The sequence below is a fragment of the Mixophyes fleayi genome, chromosome 4 (assembly GCF_038048845.1).
Source record: "Mixophyes fleayi isolate aMixFle1 chromosome 4, aMixFle1.hap1, whole genome shotgun sequence".
In the NCBI taxonomy this organism is placed as follows: Eukaryota; Metazoa; Chordata; class Amphibia; order Anura; family Limnodynastidae; genus Mixophyes; species Mixophyes fleayi.
The window spans coordinates 105,756,562-105,772,700 of NC_134405.1; the positions used below are offsets into that span (position 1 = coordinate 105,756,562).

At 37.5% G+C, this 16,139-nt stretch overlaps 2 protein-coding genes across 4 annotated transcripts in view; one reads left to right on the top strand and one right to left on the bottom strand.

Annotated features, from left to right (window-relative positions):
• FAM227B (family with sequence similarity 227 member B) overlaps positions 1 to 16,139 on the top strand; it is a 408,110-nt gene that overhangs the window by 129,347 nt on the left and 262,624 nt on the right. The gene's annotated exons all lie outside the window — the stretch shown is intronic.
• Positions 1 to 16,139, bottom strand: part of FGF7 (fibroblast growth factor 7) — a 52,282-nt gene that overhangs the window by 2,640 nt on the left and 33,503 nt on the right. For both annotated transcript variants that reach the window (XM_075207963.1, XM_075207962.1), the window contains exon 3: positions 243 to 346. In XM_075207963.1, coding sequence (XP_075064064.1) covers positions 243 to 346 — 104 coding nt within the window. The remainder of the gene's footprint in view (positions 1 to 242; positions 347 to 16,139) is intronic.

Here is a 16,139-nt window from a genome sequence, read left to right on the forward strand (position 1 = left end):
GAAATTGAATGGCATAGGGTTATAGCAAGGAACAAACATTTTAGTAAACATGATTTTAATTGTGACACAAATTTCTTCTTTACAAATGTAAACAAACAAATACTTCCTTATCAGCAAAAATAAATCAACTTGCATGGCATTATTTATACATCAGTGGTGAAAAGTTGGTGGAATCATTGACTTTGTGGTCCACATTAAACTATTTTGACATATAAATGTATATATATTTATATATTTATTACCTTTCCATAGAGCTTTCCAGACTTATTCATAGCTAGAAAGTAATTACTTTGCACTCCTCTAATTGCCACAATTCCAACTGTAACTGTTCGGATCTCAAGAACACCTGTAAAACATTAGATAAATGACACATTTAGGTTTTAGGACAAACAGTTTGAGAACTTATTTCAAGTCATGGTGATGGTGTAGTTAGCATGTTTTTATCAAAGTACAAGTATATGATTTAAGTAGGGCTGTATTTAAGGTTGACATTGGGCTAGGCATTGTGAGTTAATATGCTGTAAATTGGTAATGCTCGTATTCATAACCAGAAATAAGCAGAGTACAATAAGCACGTAAGTTTGATATAACTGGACATGATCACTTCTCCAGATGTGCCTCTAGGAGATGTAGCTCTTGCAGGTACTGGTGGGCTGGTACAAAGATATCCAATTATTATTGAGCCCTTTATCTCATAGTACTTAATTCATTAGTGTCACAGCTATGTTATATCAATTAGCAGCCAAATATTTGCATTACTCATTAGTCATTTACATTGGAACTACTGCAGAAAAGTATGTTTCAATAGATTTTTAAAGGGGTAGACAACAGATTTGGTGGTGTTGTTTTTCATATATGGAAATCGCAACTTTTGTTACTAATACTGCCAAGACACTATTCTTTTCTGTATATGTGACACTTCATTACATTATATTGTATATATAATAGGGTAATGCAATTTTAGCATTTACCCCTATCACTGTCAAGCTGCATCTCTGCTATCATTTAAGCGCAAGAATGCACACTTGTATGCCTTACATAAACTTTTTGTTAATACTACTGTCCTTGAGTTGGACACATGCGTTTTCTGTGCACATTCAGAGCGTAAATACATCCAACATTAAATGAGGCCCATTAAATATGAAACATTATTATTTTCTTCAATTAGGTTTATTATGCAGGTAAACATAACTTTGCTGGTCCTTTACACAATTATATATATATATACTGTACATATGTGCAAACTATGCTACCATCTCAGATGAGGCTTTAACCATTCTTTGTAAGCAAAATGTACACAAAATAGGAGCGCTAGTTAAATCACTTAGTAATTATTTATTCTACAAATCTACATACATATAAATAGCATGAATATGGCCATAGACACCAGGGAAACAAAAAGCAAAAATAAAAAACAGCATGTATCTAATACATAAATAACATAAAATTCCTGGTAGAAAGAATGTACCACATATATTAAAAAAACAATTCTCAGCACTATATAAAGATAAAATATCGGGGCTTGTATAAAGATCAAGCTCACAGATGTAAGGTAAAGTGGCATAAGTGATTAGAGCAGAAATGGAGCATAAAACATGACATATCACAACCGTCCATATAAACTCCAGCCTATGGAGCAGGGAAAATAGTTCTCAAAATCCCCCTTGTGATTTATTCATTGTTCTAATAATACTGCCAATAAACTGATCAACCTTACTGTGTGTACAGTGAATCCAACACAGCTATGTGTGTGAAGAAAATATCTACAATTCCTAACGCTGAGGTCCAAAGAGGCTGATCTTGATATAATCACCTGTTCTCTCCGTCCAGCTCGTGGATCTAACGGGGAAAGAGCCGTCTTGCTTAATGCACCCGATTGTATTGAAAAAATTGTCTGTGCTGTTGAAAAAAGAGTCCCCGGGGTCTCAGAGGCTGGAAGAAATATTGTGTATGATGTACTACTCCAGCAAAATCTTGACGCGTTTCTCGGCTGTAAGGCCGTTTCCTCAGAAGCTGATTCAGCATATGAAATACCGGAGGTATTTATGTGATCCCGCACGTGTCCAATAATCTCATTAATCTCATCCAAATTGGTATGGTCATATGACCTCATAGTGGTAGCTGCATAAACAACTCTGTAGCTTTTATTTACGGACATCCCACAGTTGTTGTTAATGGTCTCTGTCCGCACAAAATGTTCATTATCATATGTCCCTCCGGAATTGAACACATTACAAAGTATACACGATAAATAATAAAAAAAAATAATAAATACTATAATTAGCATAATTCAGTACTAGATGTGCATAAAATTATAAAAAAGACTCATACTCCCCGCGTACATAATTTAGTTGGTAATAAACCAAACTAAACTCAAAAAGAACAACATTTTTTTTGTATAAAGTATATAGGTATATAATAATGCCAAAAATAATATTAAATCAGAAGTTAAATAAACTTCTTGAACCTGGAATTTCAAAGGGGTCCCCATCCAGGTATTAACCCAGTCTAGCTTTGCTTAGCTTTGAAAGACACAGTTTTACAGAGTGGTGGAGCTACAGGCAGTCTCCATGTAAAATGATTACAAATATAAGTAAAAATACTATTATTAATAAGCACCATAAGATACATGTGTATCAATCACATCCATTGAATAAATCGGAATCAAATACATACATTGTGAAGCTAATGAAATCACTCAGGAATTGTTAAGTTCTATACAATCATTAAGGCCATATGGTGATAAGGTCTTAAGCCTAAAAATCCAGTAGGCTTCACGTTTGCAGAGTAAATTGAACCTATCTTTCCCTCTGTTAGTAATATTAATATTCTCTGTAAGCAACCTGTGTTGCGCATGTATTGACATTGTAGTTGAATGCTAAACAGGGAACACCTATGTTTTATGCCCCTTTTCTCACTGACATTGAGACTGCATGCAGCATATGATACCTACTTGTGCTTTAACCAGTCCTATCACAACCTATATGATAACAATACTCAGTAATGCATATTGACTGACCTTTTTAACAAAAGTACTCACAGCTGCCTCCATCTATCATGCTATCTAATACTACTTGCATACATTATCTGACTAACAGCACGGATTCCCACATAAGTCTAAGTAGATGACTGGCCTAGATTGATGCATCCCTGATATGGAAAATGTCTTAACTGCATATTGAGTAGGAGAGACAGTGAGAAAGTGATTAACAAAAGACAACCAATATCACATTCAAGGGAAAACAGAAATCTGAGGATGTGTAAATGATACAAAACAGACCACTGCACATTGTGCTTTTGGTAAGATAAAGCATATGCTTGACCTCTTTCGGCATTGAAAACTGATAGAATTTGCAATGATTTATACATGTGAAGATAAACAATTATTCATTTACTGTGTAATAGTTTTAATCCTGTTTAACATATGGGCCTGATTCATTAAGGAAAGTAGGAGTAAGTTTTCTCCTGGACAAACCAAGTTGCAATGCAAGGGGTGCAAATTAGTTTATTATTTTGCACATAAGCTAAATAATGTCTGTTTTTTCATGTAGCACACAAATACTGGATAGTTTTATTGTACAATGAACAATGAAATGTAAAGTTGATCAAGGACATGCCTTACTCCAACTATACATCTGCCATCACATTTTAAATTTGCCTCCCCACTCCAATGCAACATGGTTTTGCCAAGGTGCAAAGTTGCTAAATTTTTTTGCTTTACTTTTCTTAATGAATCAGCCCATATTGCAGAGTTTTACTAAAATCATATTAACGTTTGTGGCTTGTATGTTTGTGTCAAACCTAACCATACCCTCCAAAGTTATACTAGAGTACATTAGTTGGCAGACAAGTAATTGATCTTTCAGACTTTATTCATAGCCGTACATCATTATCATCATCATCACCATTTATTTATATAGCGCCACTGATTCCGCAGCGCTGTACAGAGAACTCATTCACATCAGTCCCTGCCCCATTGGAGCTTACAATCTAAATCCCTAACTTACACACACAGGCAGAGAGAGAGAGAGAGACTATGGTCAATTTTTAATAACAGCCAATTAACCTACCAGTATGTTTTTGGAGTACATTTAGCCAATTTATGCAATTTTACAATACAATCTATTCTAAACGATAGCACCTAGTTGTACATGGTTGAAATATTAATAATAATAAGAAAAAAACAAATATATTAGCACAGTTTTATTTTCCTCTAATGTGTAAAAATCTAAGAAATGCACAAAATGTTCTGAGTTTACCAGTGTTAAGAACAAAGACCTTATAATAGTCAATCAGGAGTACAAGTATTTGCTAATTCATAAGCAGAGTTTTAAAAGTATGATATGAAAGATATTCCGCCATGACTGAATAACATTTATTTAAGGAATGTGCTTTGCTATATTTGTGAAGTATACTTGTATAAGTGTAAGGAAATGCACAGTTAAACAACATAGTTGAACAGACAAGGATCAACCTCCAGAAGTAAGCTACATCTACTACAACCTGGCTCATCACTTCTTCTCGAACTGTGTTTTTTTTTTCTATTTCCTGTTTATTTGCTTTAGTTTCTTGCCCTTTATTTTTAAATCCTAACGTATAATAAATTGCTTTTCTCATTATTCTTTCATTATATTTAGAACTCTATTATTCTTAACCCTCCCTGCAACCAGGGCCAGACTGGCCATTTGGCACGTCTGGCAAATGACAGAAGGGCCGATGGTCAGATGGGCTGGTCCCGAGCAGTCAGTGCACGGTCCAGTGATTGTGCACCGACACTTTCTGCTGGCTGGCTCCTCCAGGGCCATCTTAACAACAAAGCAGTGCACCGGGGCCCCTAGATATAGATATAGATATATAGTTGTATACAGATACAGATATAGATATATAGAGATAGATAGATGTACTTGCTCAGTGACACTTGAAGGTTTTCTTTGCAGGTTTTTTTCTTTTGCAGGATTATTTATTCTCATTAAGAGCCGTGCCTATGGGGCCCCCTTGCCCGTGGGGTCCCCGGGCAGCTGCCCATCGTGCCCAATGGAAAAGATGGCCCTGGGCTCCTCCCCAAGAACCAGCCACATGACTGAATAAGCTCTGCACGGGTCCTGCAAGGCAGCTGTCGAAGAGCAGAAGACAGAAGCAGACAGACAGAAAAAAAAGCTGAGAAAGTAAGTACACAAAACGGGGTGGGGGGGGAGAAGAGGAAGGATGCCATACAGAAAACGGGGGAAGAAGAGAGGATGCCACACAGAAAACGGGGGGATAATTTGATTTGGGCCACTACTATGTGACATAATATGATTTAGGGGCACTATTGTGGCATAATTTCAACAGGGGGCACTATTGTGGCATAAAATCAACTGGGGGCACTATTGTATCATAATATCAACGGTGGCACTATTGTGGCATAATATAATTTGGGGGCAATACTGTGTGGCATAATATGTTTTTGGGGCACTACTGTGTGGCATAATATGATTTTGGGGCCCTACTGTGTGGCATATTATGATTTTGGGGCACAACTGTGTGGCATTTTATGATTTTGGGGCACTACTGTGTGGCATAATATGATTTGTGGGCACTACTGTATGGCATAATATTAATTGGGGGCATGTACTCATGCATGAGGGAAGGAGAAGAATGTTAATGTAATGTGGAGGTAGGCTATTAATTTAATGCTGGATTTTAGGTGGGGCTAATTATTTAATTGGTGCTATTTTATTTGTGATGTGGGTCAATTTAATTTAATATTGGGGCCTAGCAATTTAAGATGGGGTGATTGGACCTTTAATTTAATGCTGGGGTGGTTTGGGGACTATTAATTGAAAGTGGGGCTGTTTGGGAAAAAAATGTGTATTTATTAAATGTGAATATGAATTATTTAATGGCAGTGATGGTTGCGGGAAATAGATATATCTATTAAGCGTTAATGCTATTTAATTTATTGCTGGGGTTGTTTGGAGGGAGGGAAATAGGTTTATTTAGCAGCAGCAGCTATTTATATTAAATGTGAATACTAGTATTTTAATGTTGAAGCTGGAGGGAGGCCTAATTATAAAACATGGGTTGTATTGATTAAACACCAGGGCTGGTTGGAGTTTTCTAAATTACATGTACCCATTTTTTTTTTCCAAATAGGGCCTCTAACATTCCAGTATCCAGACAAGCAGCAACTGAACTAAAGACACCAGCAGCCACAGGTGGTGAAAGTGACAAGACAGGTAGGAGAGAGCAGGACAGTCTGCCAACTGTCAGGACAGTCTGCCAACTGTCCTGAATCTGGTGGGGAAGTCCCAAATTTTGGTGACTGTCTCGTTTAGTGAGATTCGGTCTGACTACAAGGACAGTTGGGAGGTATGTCCCACTTCACACTGTACTGCTTGTGATGGCAGAGCTGCATGCAACTAACAGTATTGCACATAGTATTGTCTGTGTATTTGTCTAAGATTTGTTTAAAATGATAACCATGTTACATAATAGGGGCTCCCTGTCTTAAATACACCGGGCCCCCCGAGCGTTAATCCAGCTCTGGTTAGCAGGAGGGAGTGGATAGCTGCTTCCAGTCCTTAGATAGGACATAGACTGTAGAGCAAGCCGAGGAACTCTAAGTGTCACAAGATTTGGTAATCTCGTGAGACTAAGAGCTTTCATGCTCAGTCTACAGGAAGTTCCCACCCCGATTGATGTCAGCAGCACCAGAAGCATAGATAAGTACAGTGGGCTGGGGCTGTCATAATGTGTCTCGGGGGATGGCGTGATAAATATAATGTTTTATTTTAATGTATGTATCATTTCCCCATGTTGGCCACACCCACAACACAATGTGGTCACGCCCTTTTCGGTGCCACCGCACAGCTGCGGCACAAAGCTTCTTTCCTGCTAGAACTGAGGTGGGCCTGTGTACTTTAAATGCCAGGGCTAATTTTTAGTCCCAGTCCGCCCCTGCCTGCAATATACACCTTTGTCGACATTGCCCTCACACTACACTCCCCTCTAAACACTCATGAATTTTTTTTCATATTTGCATTTAATAACTGCAACATCCTCATTCTGTTGTATTGTTTTATTGCTGTTTGTTCCCAATTGTAAAACGTTATGGAATTTGCTTGTGCTATATAAATAAATGATGATGATTATATCACCAAATCCACATCCTCCCCATCTCCCATATAGGTGTATCTTATTCAGGACACTACAGAAATCCAGCTAACCTCAAACACATTACCTGTCTTCCATCTCTTTCAAAGTCATTTATATCTGTCCTATGAAATGGCTCTGTTTGCACGGAAATTGCACATGACCTTTCCCTCTCAAACATCCTCAACCTCATGGCAATGGCAATAACAGAAACATGTCTTTCACAAGCAGATGCTGCCTCACCTGCAGCCCTGTCACATATAGCCTCCAATTTTCCCACACCTCCATAACTTGAAGCAGACAAGGAGGGGGATTTGAACTACTTCTTTCCCCACATTGTACATTCACAGTTCTACCAAATGTCCTGTCATATTTACATCTTTTGAAGTACATGCTATTCGGATTTTCAACCAATTCACTTTGTGTGTTGCTGTCCACTTGGACCACACCAACAAATTCTTGAACATTTCTCTTCCTGGTTCACTTATTTCTTATCCTTTGACATCCCTAGCATTATTATGGGTGATTTCAATATCCCCTATTGATAATCTACATTCTACTTGTGCGTCCAAACTACTCTTTTTAAATTCCTCCCTTGGCTTCTCCCAGTAGACTGATTCCTCTACTCATCGAGATGGCCACTGTCTTGATCTTGTCTTCTCTAGGCTATGCTCAATTTCTGATTTCCTTAACACTCCTTTCCCATCTCGGATCATTTTCTTATCGACTGCAAGCTCTCCGCCATTACTTTAACCTCTCTGCTGTTAAACTCTGCCAAGCCTCCTCATACCCACAGAAATATTAACTCTATTCATTATCAACAGCTTTACAACTCTTTGCAATACCTTTTCTCCCCTATTTGTACATTCTCCTCTCCTGATGTAGCAGTACCAATTTTAGACCAAACCCTAGCAATAACCCTTGATCAAATGACTCCAGCTACTCTTCATACTCCATGGCAACGAAAATGTCAGCCATGCTACACTAAAGAAACATGACATCTTCAAAAAATTTCTCACAAGGCAGAATGTTATTGGCATAAATCTTTTAAATAATTTCCTCATATCTATCTATCTCTCTGTATGCTCCAGACATTGCCAATCAAACATTCTTCCAATCTGTCATCTCTGCTCAGATTTATAACCCCAAACCCGATCACCTTTTTAATACATTTAAAAAAAAATCTCAACCCTCCCTCCCCAAACCCTCAATCTACTAAAAATGCCAAAGATCTTGCTTCCTGCTTAAAGGACAATATTGATAAAATCTTACATGAAATTGTATCCTCTTCCTCAGCAAATAACTAGCTCAATTCCTTCCATACACTCTCTAACACCTTCTCTTTATTTGATTCTACAAATGAAGCTGAAGTATCTACTCTGTCCTTATCTTTCTACTCTACTACCTGTCCTCTTGATCCTATAACCTTAAAAATCAGTCGATCCCTGACTCCAATGCTCATCCCAACCTTAACTTAATCTGCAATCTCTCTCTCTCTCGTTTTGTCACCAACTCAAACTCAATCTTTCAATTTCATAGCTAATAATGTTCCCACCAGCCAACACAAGTTACCTACCTGACATTTCTATATTCTACCCCTCAAGCTCGCTGCCTAGGTGTGATCCATGAACTTTCCTTTATTCCCCACATCCAATCTATCTAAATATTGTTACATATATCTGAAAAATGTTTCTAGAATACACACATATCTCACTCAAGACACTGCAAAAACTTTAATTCATGCACTCATCATTTCCCGCCTTGACTATTGCAATACCATCCGTAGTGGTCTTCCCTGAATCAGACTCTCCTACAATCTATTTTGAATGTAGTGGTTTGATTGATTTTCCTTGCAAATCACTCTTCCACTGCTGATCCGCTCTGTTTTGATTGCCTGTTTTTTACTGAATCCAATATAAAATACTTCTACTAACATACAAGCCATCAAGAAAACTACACCAACCTACATTTCTTCACTTGTCTCAAAATATCTTCCAAACTGGACTCCTCAGTTCTTCACTGGTTACAGAACTTTTTTGGGGCTTCACCCATTTTGTGGAATTCCCTCCCTTTCACATCAAGACTTTCCACAAGTGTTCAAACCTTTTAACATTCTCTGAAAGCCCACCAATTCAGACAAGCTTAACAAATTTGTGAATCACCCTACTAACTTCCGTAGAGTACCCTATTACCACCCTTTACACAGTTCAAACAAGACTTGCATGTGTTCTTTCTATACTCAACCCACCAACCCCTGCCCCACTGACCAACATTGTTGTGTGTCTAGATCATAGCCAACTAAGCACTCTCTACCCCTTTGTACCTAAGCAATCTGGCTGGACCAATATGCAATATTAACCACATGTATCAAATCCTATTGTCCAATAGATTGTAAGCTTGTGAAAAGGACCTTCTTCTCTGCCTGTAATACCCAGTCTAGTTTTTTACTGTGTTGTTCCCAACTGTAAAGTGCTATGGAATATGTTGGCGCTATACAGATAATTGTTAGTAATAATAATAATATATTTGGTAAGGGTAGTCTGAATTATATTACACTCATAATTTTCAACACCTTATTGATTGTAACACATTTACACTGTGAAAAGCACAATCCACTTCAATATATATGTTTGTTGGATGGTTCAGATTTCTAATGGTGAAGGGTACTGCAGTATTAAATGATTTTAGCCAGAGGATAACACTTTTGAAACAAATCGTTTAAGTTTTCTCTAATGGTTTCCAGTATTTATCAAGACATCACAAAACATATTTGGTTTGTGTTTAAAGTTAATACAGTGCTGCTCTTCACAATACAGCATTTCAAAGTTGACATTGACACATTTTTCTATGTGTATTCATATTCTTTTGAGACTTTAAGACCATGACAAATAGTATTCTTACCACCACGATAGGTTGGGCAGTTTGACTACTAAACAAATACAGAATAATTCTGTATATTGTAATACTTCACACTTAGGACTAGATTTACTAAGCTGCGGGTTTGAAAAAGTGGGGATGTTGCCTATAGCAACCAATCAGATTCTAGCTTTCGTTTTGTAGAAGGTACTAAATAAATGAAAGCTAGAATCTGATTGGTTGCTATAGGCAACAACCCCACTTTTTCAAACCCGCAACTTAGTAAATCTAGCCCTTAGAGTCATTAGACCGTAATGTCTAATGGCTCATGTAGTATCTATTCATTGAAACTATCAGCTAGCAGCCTTTTTACTTTAATCTGTTTCTGAATCACCGTAGGACACTGCTACTGAGCATTGTCAATCTATAAAAGAATCAAATTCTCTTAGACATTCATAAGTCATATGCGAGCTAAGCAGAGCCGGATTTAGACCTCATGGGGCCCTAGGCAAGATACTGGTTTGGGGCCCCCATACCTGAAACAATCCATAGCACTATAATTTTGTACCATACCATATACCCCTATAGTTGAGTAGAAGGGAAGCTATGTGCCGCAAAAGGAGGGGTGGCCATACCATTGGTGGCGTGACTTGCATTATTGGGGGCGTACCTAACATGTGAAAAGAGCTAGGCCACCATCCTACAGAAAAAGGCAACTCTAAATAATTACAGTGCAATCCCTTTTTTAAGTAGTTGGGTCAAAACAGCCTAATAAGTATTTAAGCCAGGACAGAAATACTTATTAAGTTGTTTGCAAGAATAATACGCATAAATCCAAAGATGTGTCCCTTGTAACTTTTGTCTCTCTATCATTACACTGTGCCCCTTCACAATAACACATTTGCCCCTTCATTGTCCCTTTTGTCCCTCCATCATAACACTATGTCCCTTCATTGCCACTTTTTTTGCCCCTTCACAATATCACCTCTGTGCCCCTTCACATTGCCTCTGTGCCCTTTCACATCACCATGGTGCTCCTTCATAATTGTGTTTGAAAGACCTTGTTTCCCCTTTGTCATAGTGTGCCACTGTGCCTTCGTTAGTTTGCACACCTTTCTATTGCTTTCTTCTTTTCTGTTTTCTTCTTTCTGTTTTCTCATCTTCTGTTCTATTTTGTCTTCTTTCTTGCCTCGCCGCGTGCGCTGCTCCTCTCCGCTCCACAATGAGTCTTCTCTGAATATGATGTTGGGTGTGATGACGTCACACGGCATGAATAACGCCCGACATCTAGTGGAACGCAACGGAGCAGGGAGGAGGCTGCCGGGGGGCACTGCAATCATGGGATTTCTTTTTTTGTATTTGTATTTTTCTCCTTCGGACACAATATCTTTTTTATTGGCTGGCATATCCCACCGCCAGCCTTGTTGCCGGGCCCCCTGGAGAAGGCTGGGCCCTAGGCAAGTGCCCAGGTTGCCAAGTGGAGCCAAGGTTTGGGTGCCACAGTGCTAGTATTGATGTTTTGAAGCACTGTGGCCCCTGGTTCTGCTCTGACCAGAGTACTATCTATGTGGAGTTTGTATGTTATCTCTCTATTTGTGTGTGTTTTCCGTGGGTGCTTCAGTTTTCTCCCACAGTCCAAAAACATGTTGGTAGACTACTTTTAGTATGTGTGTCTGTGTGGTAGAGAATTTAGACTGTAATCTCCAGTGGGGCACAGACTTATGTGAATGATTACACAATTCTCTGTAAAGCACTGTGTAATATGTTGGCACATATAAATTAAAAATAAGGAAGGACAGAAGATACCTGAATGTATGTCTTCTTTGCCAGCCTGCACTAATTGATACAGACAGACTAGTAGCTGGCTTTCCAGATTTTTTAGGTTCGGTTTTCATGGAATCTATCAGTGTTGACAACAAAGAAGACAAACTGGAGTCCATTGTGATTCCTAAAGGTCTCAATGGCTAAGAGAAAATGGAAATGTAAAAAAAAATGAAAAAAAAAAATACCCATTTAGTAAGTAAATTTAATCCTAGATTGATTCTTTCCTGTATATGTGTGCACATGTTTGGAAACCATCTATTTCAGTATTAGGGTAAATTAATGGCTTGGTCTATTTCCATGAAAGCAGCCTTTGTCAGTGTCTTCAAAAAGTAATTTTTTTTCTTATTTTTGCATATGTTTGCCTAGACATTATATGATAATAACATAGCATTTACTCCAATATGCTCTATTTGTCCCAAAATAATTTTTTTCTTATAAAGCTTGGGTACATTAAAGAATATTATGTTATTTCTGGTGAATCCGACAAAATAGCAATGACATAAAAATGATTGAGATACCCTCATCATTAAGGAGTTAGCTGCAAACTATTACCATAACATTTAAAGACAAAGTCTACCCCAGGTGGTTTTTGTGAGGTTTTTTTTAAATGCAAAGTTCACTTTTTCCTGACATGTCCTACAAATGTGGGAGAGCACTCTCCTGGGTTACTTGCAATTACCAAGCATAACATTGTAGTCTTTCAACATGGGTTCCTGACTGGAGTTCTATGCATAATATGCATAGATCTGTGTTATCCTGCCTCTCCGCTTAAGCTCTGTTGAAAAGTAAAGTTTCATAAAATATTACCTCCCCATTCCTTAGCAGACAGCTGAAGGAAGCGCCTTCCCCATATTTAGGACATGTTCTGGTCAGATGTAATGCAGTTCAAAAAGCTGAGTCTACAGTTTGTTGAGCTTCCGTAGCATCATTGGCCCTGTCACTGTGTATGAATCAATCAATTAACACAATGCATTACTATATGCTTCTCAGTCACTGTCTGTCTCTTCAGTGGCATAACAGCAACTCTGTTAACACTGGTACCAGTTAATTTTGAAAAAGTTAACAAGATCACTGGACTTTTTTTTGTCGCTGTACTTCCTGACTCGCAGTCAATACAAAATGGACATTGCAGCATTCATTTATAAATATATATATATATATATATATATATATATATATAATTTGTTTTTTGCAGCACTACGGAAATGTGCTATGAATGTACATGTCCCTCTGTACAGCATTGTGTAAGGCATGCATGTCACACTCAAAGCCCCAATTGGACCATATAATCAAAGTGTACAATTGTGTGTTCCACAAGAAAACTAAGGGGAAATAAATAACCATCGTCAGCTCAAACGGGTGATAAATTTGATAAATAATCAACAAACTATCATATAAATAAATTAAAACACAGGCCGCATTCCACAGTAAAATATGTGTCTGGGCCGCTAATATTACACGTTTGGTGTAAGGTGTTGATGCTTTATATATGACATATAATAATAAATATTATTTAATATTATATGTTATATATAAAAAAATATGTGCCCATACTCCGACTAAACTGCACTAAAGGGCACATCTGAGGGGTATTTCGCCATGCACTGTAACTAGTCAGAAATTATCTATGTTTCCTCTGAACAAGAAAGTAGACCAGTGATAGGGTTAAGAAGCTGGTAGTTGTGATTGCATAAGGTCTAGCACAGTGAGACTAGCCCAGAGTGAATGGAGTAAAGAAATCTAACTTGCCTAGCCATTACATTATACCTAGGCAGACTTTTTTAGGGAGAAAATCAACAATAATATAATAAATGAAAATGAGAATAGTGGTTCTCATATTATTTATAACAACAATACTGTTGTAATACGTGAAATTAAGAATAATGTACATGGGCAGATAGTAATAGAGTTATTGCCAGAATATATAACCAATAAATTCAGGAATGGTGATATAGGAGAATAACTCAATATCTTATCCAATGAATGGGGCTAGATAAAATGTTAATTCAAACTTTGTTTATAGTTAGATGAATAATCTGAGACCTCAGAATTAGTTGTGAAAGAAATTGCAAAAGTATAAATTTAGAAACTTTTTCTTTTTTTATAATCATCTTTTCAGGTCAGAATAATAAAGCAGTTCATATTAGAGAGCGAAGACAACAAAATAGACCTTGGTCTTCCAGTGTTAAATTCAGCATGTACAAATATAATACAGCATAATTAACCTTTAAAGGGGTAACTGAACAGTGGTATAACTGAATCTTGTAACATGAGGAAAAAGAGGGGTTGGAAGCATAGGAGGGGGGATGGGTGGGGGTTGAGGAGACATGTGTGGAGGGGTACAGGTCTAGACCAGCTGATGATTGTTCATGACAAGCAGGGGAGGGCTGGCAAATTTCAGCCCAGGGGGCAAGACTTCACTCAGCAGCCTATTTTAAAGAAAAAAAAAAAATTAGGTGGCCCAGTGACCCTGTAGTCCACTATGGGACTGGCCCGGGGGGCAGATTCCCCCCTGTTCCCCAGCCCACCCAGCCTCTGATGACAAGAGACCATTACCAAGTGACGTAGGGTAAGCAACAAATTATATTGTGCATAGGATTATTGCAGGATTGGAAGCTGAAGAGAAACATCATATTTTTGGTGGCTAAAATGTCACTGCAGTTTTACATTTACAAAAATCCAGATATTTTTCATCTTTTAAAAAATAGTATCCATCTTCCCAGAATATTAAATGGGATGTTGGCTACATTATTATAAATATTATAGGATTACACCTTTGTGATGTTTTTTATTCACATGTTTGTAATCTCTCTTCAAATATTTTTTTATTTTAATAATATTTTGCTCATTTTGAAAAAATTTTGCCTTGCAGAACTAAATTTTGATTTATATTAAATAACCTGTGCAAGCAGATTTAAGACTATATTTCAAACCTACCCTAAATATCAGTCAGTTAATTTAATTCTAGTACACACAAATACCAGATCATAACGGATTTAGCTTAGTCAGATATCCCATATTAATTTCAGTTAAATGTCTCAGACCTATTTAGGTCTGAGACAATAGTAAGCTAATAGGAAGCTTAGAAAACTTCTGATTAGGCAGCATGATGGCGCAAAGGTTACTGTCTGGGCCATAGATTTGATTCCAACCAAAGCATCATCCGTGTGTAGTTTGTATGTTCTCCCCACGTTTGCGTTGGTTTCTAACGGGTACTCAGGTTCCCTCCTACAGACCAAAAGCATACTGGTAGGTTAATTGGCTGCTGACAAAAAATGGTCCCTATTGTGTGTGTTTGTGTGGTATTGGATTTAAATTGTAAGCTCCAATGGGGCAGGGACTGATATGAATGGTTCAATAATCTCTGTACAACGCTGCATAGCATGGTGGGACTGAATACATTAGCAATAAGAAAGAAACAATAATAAGGTTGTTGTGATATAGTTTGTATATACTTTATTAAAGCATCCTCAAATTAAACAATACTCTGTAGAGATAGCATATATCAAATACAAATTATGTATACTTTATTCAAGGTATGCCACAGGACAATATGGTGCAAGAATAAAGTTATAGATTTAAATTTTTCTGTAATTGTATACCACCAATGTGTAGACTGTGTACACATGTAAAGTTATTGGAGGAGGAGTAGGCTGAAAAGTTGGAGTGTGGCAACATTGTGGGAATCTGGATCCATTTTTTTCAGGTTAACAAAATGCATCTAGATGTTTATATGATTTTAAAAAATACACCTGTCTATGTCAGGTCCCACTACTCATAAACATAGACATAGATGACATTTGATGGCAGATAAGAACCGCATGGCCCATCTAGTCTTCCCATTTTTTAACCTATGTCAACATCAAACCCTATTTGATCCTTTTTTTCTTTGTAAGGATATCCCTATGTCTATTCTAAGCATGTTTAAATTGCTCTACTATATTAGCCTCTACTACCTCTGATGGGAGGCTATTCTACTTATCCACTGCCCTTTCTGTGAAGTAGTTTTTCCTCAAATTTCCTGTGAACCTAACTTCCCTCCAGTTTCAGTGCATGTCCTTGTGTTCTAATACTTCTCTTCCTTTGAAGAATGTTTCCCTCCTGTATCTTGTTAAAACCCTTTGATATATTTGAAAGTTTCTATCATGTCCCCCCTTCCTCTTCTCTGCTCCAAACTATACATATTAAGATCTTTTAGTCTTTCCGGGTTAGTTTTTTGCTATAGGACATGCACCACTTTGGTTGCCCTTCTTTGTACAGTTTCTAATGAATTCATATCCTTCTGGAGTTATGGCCTCCAGAACTGAACACAGTATTCTAGATGA